At 46.6% G+C, this 6,500-nt stretch overlaps 1 protein-coding gene across 1 annotated transcript in view; it reads left to right on the top strand.

The window, feature by feature from the left end:
• The first annotated feature begins 239 nt into the window (after positions 1-239).
• The window catches only part of HCN4 (hyperpolarization activated cyclic nucleotide gated potassium channel 4), a 93,513-nt gene continuing 87,252 nt past the window's right edge, over positions 240-6,500 (top strand). Inside the window, exon 1 of the mRNA XM_065641697.1 lies at positions 240-943. Within this exon, the coding sequence (XP_065497769.1) occupies positions 240-943 (704 nt within the window). The remainder of the gene's footprint in view (positions 944-6,500) is intronic.

Below are 6,500 nucleotides of genomic sequence, written 5' to 3'. Positions count from 1 at the left end.
AGGAAGAGGGGGGCTTTTTTGCCTTCCTTCTTTTTTTTTTTTTTTTTTTTTTTTCTCCTTCTCGTCTGGATGCAGAGCCTGTGGATACCACACTCTGGTAAGGAGATGACACGCCAGTCTGTGGTCCTTTCAGCCCCTTGAGCTGGGGGCAGGGGCCTGGGGGCAGTGACGGTTCCCCTCCTTGGGCAGAGCAGGAGGGGGTCTCTCCTTCTAACCGAGCAGCAGCAGCAGCACTGGCCATGGACAAGCTGCCCCCCTCCATGCGCAAGAGGCTCTACAGCCTGCCCCAGCAGATAGGACCCAAGGCGTCGATCATGGACGAGGAGGAAGACAGCGACAAGGACACCCGGAGGAAAAGCATCAGGCTGAAGCCGCTGCCCTCGCCCTCTGCTGGGAGCACCCGGGCGCTCGGGGGAGACCCCAGCAGAGGGGGGGACCCCGGCCTCCTGGAGACGGAAGCAGGCAGCAAGAGTGCCAAGACCAGCACCAACGGGGACTGCCGCCGCTTCAAAGGGAGCCTGTCCTCGCTGACCAGCAGGCACCTCCACGACACGGCCGAGGAGAAGAGGCTGATCGGTGGGGAAGGGGAGCCGGCGTCCCCCTGCGAGGACAAAAGCCCCCCCGGCAGCGGGGAGCTGGAGCAGGGACTGCCAGCGTCCCCACCGCCGGCGTCCCCGCCGGAGCCCCAGCAGCAGCCCCCCAGGGCTTGCTCCTCTACCTCCATCAAAGTGGAAGGAGGTGGAGGATGCGACCAGATCACCCCAGATGAGGAGCAGAGGCTGGGCCAAACCGGTTTCATTCAGAGGCAGTTCGGGGCCATGCTCCAGCCGGGGGTCAACAAATTCTCCTTGAGGATGTTTGGCAGCCAGAAGGCCGTGGAGAGGGAGCAGGAAAGGGTTAAGTCTGCCGGGTTCTGGATCATCCATCCCTACAGCGACTTCAGGTACAATCCCCCCCTCCTGGCCCATTCAAAACTACCTGGCCTGCCCCTTCCCCTGCCATGTCCATCTCAGACCTTTCTGCACAGAGCACATGCCCAGACATAACTTTCCTTATTCATTTCCTACTCAGAGGAGCTGGAGGACACATCTGAGATCTGCTCCAGCTGAACAGTCTGCAGGTTTCATTTCTCTTCAAGCTTAATTTTAGATTCCTCACTCTATCATTAATTTTAAATTGCATTTTTAAAGCAACAACCAGTCTTTTGCTTTGGCTTTTTAAAAGGGAAAGCCTCTCCATAAGTTCAGTGCAAATGGGGAAAAATGTTTCCACCTGATGCACAACTCAAGCCTAAAAGCGTGTCTGCTGCTTAACTAGTCCTACATCTCCAGTTCAGAACAGATGATCTGGCTGATTAATGTTTCAGTTCCCATTTTTGTACCTCCAAGTCCTCTCCTTTCTCCTTCCCCAAGAGTTAGGGAAGGATGTTGCCGCTGTTGCTGTTCTGTAGGGCTTCTTACTGCAGCATCGCTTGTGGGGAATTGGTACGTGCAGGGGATAGCGGCATCATTAAGAAGGAGCTTAACACCTTCAGAGTCTTACTGAGAAGGATTTTCTCTTTTACAGCTGTAAATCCTTATTTGCAAAAGTCATTTGGACAGGGAATAGTTAACATTGTCTTTATGAAAGCAATGGCTTTCTTGCACTCAGCAACGTTTCCATGAAGGTTAACAAGGAAATTAACTTGTAAACCCTAGAGCCAATTTTTGTAGAGTTCTGTGTAGCAGAAGGGTTGTGTTTGGGTATTTCTGAGTAAAGTATTGTCTAATGCACAGGTGAGTTGTCCTCTGCAATATGTATGTAAAGTACTGCAATCAATAATTAATTACTTAGTGCAATCAACGGCTAAGGTTTATTGCTTCGACTTTAATTACAACTGGCTTATGTCTCACATTTAAAAGCACACAGTAGAAGAACATTATTCAAACATGTATCTATCATACTACGTGATTTTATTGAATTCTTGGACTCTTCAAGAAGCCTTGCATTATTCCCTAAAACACAGTTAGCAAGATAATTGCAGGAAGGAGTTCCAGGGTGGATTTGGGTGCCCAAAACCAGAAGCGACAAACCTTTTGACACTACCTTTTATGGATTTAGCGAGTAGTCCACACGCTGAGAAGGTTCAGCACTGGCACTGAACAGATTCCTTGATATTTGCTTGGATTAACAAATGTTATTAGAAGGCTCCGTGAATTGGAAGACTGCACTGTCGTTTGAATTCAGTGCATTCGAGTGTCCCAAGCGCGCAGCTGACCGAGCACATGCGGGTTTCCAGCAGCTACATCATGATACATAGTCCTCGCAAATAGAATCTTATTCAAACCCAGATTGGAAAGGGTATAAAATTGCCTCCCTCTTGTGAGTGATCAAGTAGTACCTCACAAACACAGTGAAATGCGAGAGTTATTAGCTTTATAAAGAACAAAACCAATTTCATCCTCTTAGCTGTAGGTCTTTGTATTATTTGCCACAAGTCTGGAGTTAAAAACTAACTCCTCTGCTTTCTTGGGTTACTCTAGCAAGGTGTTTCCTGTGTGTCGCACCCTCAAGGAGTTTGGGATTTAATCTCTGCATTGTATTTGGATATATGACAAAGTAGTGTTCCGTTTTCATATCTTTTATGTATCTGTGTAGTGGATTTATTCCATCTTTATGATTACATTTTCAGCATAGAGCCGGACTGGCAAACTTCAGTAAAAGGACTGTAGCAGTCGCTGAGGTAGCCACCTTGCCCAAGGTGAGATGATCCGAAGAATTTATTTCTTTAAGATTCCTAGTGCACCCGTGCTTATTCCTTAAAACAGCAGAATAAATTAGGAGGTAGTTTTTATTTCTGAGGTACTTGGCCATAGGGCTACTCCCAGTCTTACACAAAGGGATGAAATACGTGGGCGAGCCAGACTCTCCCAAGCCAGCTGACCACACTGAGTCTGCTAACGCTCAGATGTTCCTGTGTGTGCAGATATATACGAATGCATGTGTGACTTGTTAGTATTAATAATAAAATCCTCCCCTTACGTAGCTGTGCAATTGTGCAGAGAAAGCAGAGTGAGCTGGATCTGTGTGCCCTGGTGCAAGACGCTCTCTGCTTGGGGTCAGATTCCAGGTAGGCTGATATCTTCCCTCTTGCTGTTTCTTCTAAACTGATGCTAGAAGCCCAGCGCACAAATATGTGCTTTCTCCCTGCTACCGTATATTGACATCAGATGGGGCAGTGGTATTGATTGTACAGTGAGACATCTGAGGAGAGCAGGAGGAGCTGCTGTGTGGTCAGTACATGGATTTTCCGGGAAACTTTGTTCGCTCCTGTTTCTAGGTCACTTGCAGCATGTCTGTTTGAATATGAATGCTGCTTAGAGAAAACGTGTGGGCTTCCATGAAAAATGACCGATGAACAACGGCTGCCTTGAAGGAGAAGAGTGGGAGCTTCCCCGAATTCTTTTTGGGTTTTGTATTCCCCCCTTCTCTGAATGCTACTAAAGCATCTGTCTTGGAAACAACTCACATGAATCTGAGTAACATTTTTTGACCTCTGAAATGCCACAGATTGCACCAAAGAGCAGATATTGTCAAAATATTTGCAAAAGCTATATCCTTGACCCAAAGGACTTTCATTTTCTGCTTTGCAAATTACGCAGTGCAATGCGTGATTGCTCCTTGTTACAGATGGGTGCAGACTCTGGAGCGTTAGGATGCTGTAAGAGGCACGAGCCTCCATTATCCTGCACTGTCACCGAAGCCATGCAGCGGCATTTGGTGTAAAAGTTTCAAGTTAATATTTCAATATTGAGACCCAGATCTTGTTTTCTGCTTCTTTGGAGAAACCAGTTTCACCTGTGAGAACGAGGTGAATGTCCAGGTGTTTTGGTAGAGCTCCAGACCTCATGGCTTCTGTCTCAGTACAGCTTGAGATGTGAAGCTTGGGATTGAACACTCTAGCCCTATTTACTGGAGCTTGACTCTGCTGTGAAGTGACATGGGTGTAATTCCTCTAACTTCATGGAGCTGCTTCTCCTTTGCACTGTGAGAGGAGTTCCTGGTTTAGAATAGAACAGAGGCTTTCATCATAGTCTCATTAAATTATCATTTTAGCATCTAATGTGGCTAATTTCAGTGGCAAATCTATGACCCTCCAAGAGTAAAGCAGATTAATATAGATTAAAGCTCTGTTGATTTCTGCTTTTAGTCCATTGTGAGGGGAAAAGACACCAAATGACCTTTATAAAAACCAAACACAGTGCCCCTGGAGTACTCCTGACTAATGCAGTGGACTAGTTCTAGAAGCACTTAAAAGGTATCTTAGCAATTTCTAATGAAAATAAGAATACCAGCTCCAGTGCTGAGGTGCAGATGTATGTGCCAGCTGCTTATTTGCATCTGTGGTTGATGGCACATCCGTGCAGAGCTAGACTATTACCTAGATCGAGATTTATCTGTGACTCTGAAAGCTTTTTCACCGGGTAGGTAGAATTGTAACTTATTGCTTAGAGGAAGCATTGATCCAGTAGAATTGGTTTAATCAAAAAATTCCAGACAAACAATGATCTATCTAGTATGTAGTTGACTGAAACATATCGGTTGTCGCTGCTATCCAGAATTGCTTGCAAAAAAGTGTAGCATGCTGCTTTTAGAAAGGCCTGAGAACAGATACACTATCTGAAGGACCAAAATAGTCCAAACAGTGGATGTAAATAGAACTGCACATTATTCACTGCCCAGTAATCTATTAACTTCTTCACAGAAAAGAGAAGCGGCTGTCTCCTGGAAAACAATGGAAAATATTCCACTCAGTAACAGTCCCAACTTCAGATTTTAGAATTTTTCTTTTCACTGGTCTCCCTTAGTTATAACACTTGTCTGCAAACAGATCCCTTTTGCATTTGCTTCCTCCGCCAGAGCCCCCTATCTGCTTGGGAACCTGGGGAGGTTTCTGTGGCACCAAAAGAAATAGACGCTCGAGTGCGATGTATAAAGTCGGGGAATTCCTGAAGAACAAAATCATTTGCTTCCCTTCCTGTCCGGACTTCTAGGCAGTGTCGTTCAGACTGCCTTCTTGTAGGGAATCGGGGGAGTTTACTAATCACAGTACTAAATGAAATAGCACTGGGGGGATAGAGCAGAAATAGGGAAGATGCCTGTTTACCTTTTCCGCTCTCCTGAGCAGAACTGATTTCCAGAGTGCCTCATGGAGTGCTGCTCCGTCTGTGGAGATTGTTTTCATTCGTCAGCTTTGCACTATTTTATTAGAAGGATAAACAATTTGTGAAGTGTCCAGCATTGCTCACGGCCTTCAGCAGTTCATTTGGTGGGTGTTGCTGTCCCTGCTCTCAGACAATAATGCCCTTTTCTTTGCCTGCTGCCCAGAATCCTGCTGCTCGTGTCAGCCTCCCTTCATGCCCACCCGCATTCAGATGCTGCCCACAGTGGCAAACCCCGATCTTGTGACTTGCCCACTGCTCATAGCAAAGGAAAATGAAAGCTACGCATTGTGTGAGCCTTATGTACAGCAAATTGAAATTCTGGTTCAGTGGAACCTCTGAAGGTCAGGGAAACAGTTGCATTAGTAGCGGAACCTGTGCCTGTCAGTAGAAACAAACACAAAGGGTAGATCGGGCACAGGTTCATTGGTAGGCAGGTCGTAGACTTGGCTGTCTTCTTCTCTTGTTCATGCTGATGGTGGTTGCCTCAAAATAGTGTGAGGACACTGGTAGCTGAGGAAGGGGAGATGCTTTCCTGAAGTCAGATCTTGCTGTCTTTACTGCAGACGACTTTTCCTGCCGATTCCCAGGGCAGTTTTGCTGAAGCAAAACAAGGGGATCCAAACAGGAATAACATGAAGGATAATCATAGAACAGTTTGGGTTGACGGACCTTCCCAGCTCCCCCAGTGCCCCCCCTGCCATGAGCAGGGACATCTGCACCAGCTCAGGTTGCTCAGAGCCCCGTCCAGCCTGGCCTGGGTTGTCTCCAGGGATGGGGCATCCGCCACCTCTCTGGCCAACCTGGGCCAGTGTTTTACCACCCTCATTGTAAAAAATTTCTTCCTCATGTCCAGCCTGAATCTCCCCTCCTTTAGTTTAAAACCATCACCCTTTGTTTTACCATAACAGGCCCTGCTAAAAAGTCTGTCCCCATCTTTCTTAAAAGATCTGGCACTTGGCCTTCTTGAACCTCATGAGTTTCGCATGGGCCCATGTCTCGAGCTTATCCAAATAAACAGCACGGATTTGACCTCTGTTGCCTTTAGTGGACTACAAATCAGGAGAAGCATCACGGTTTTGTGACCACGAACTAAGGGGACCCAACTAGTGCAGCCATACTGTCCATATCCATAGGCCGGTTATCACAGACATCATGCCCTGGTTCACATGTCATGAGGCAAAGGATAAAAAAATTCCACACTAGACAATCAATGTGGGGATATAGTTTTTTGTATGAGACATGTTCAGATGCTACAAAGGGCAGCGTTTGAAAACAGGAAGGCCTCAGGAAATGAAA

The sequence above is a fragment of the Caloenas nicobarica genome, chromosome 10 (assembly GCF_036013445.1).
Source record: "Caloenas nicobarica isolate bCalNic1 chromosome 10, bCalNic1.hap1, whole genome shotgun sequence".
Classification (NCBI taxonomy): Eukaryota; Metazoa; Chordata; class Aves; order Columbiformes; family Columbidae; genus Caloenas; species Caloenas nicobarica.
Note: the sequence above shows the minus strand (reverse complement) of the source record. Positions and strands in the feature narration are given on the sequence as shown.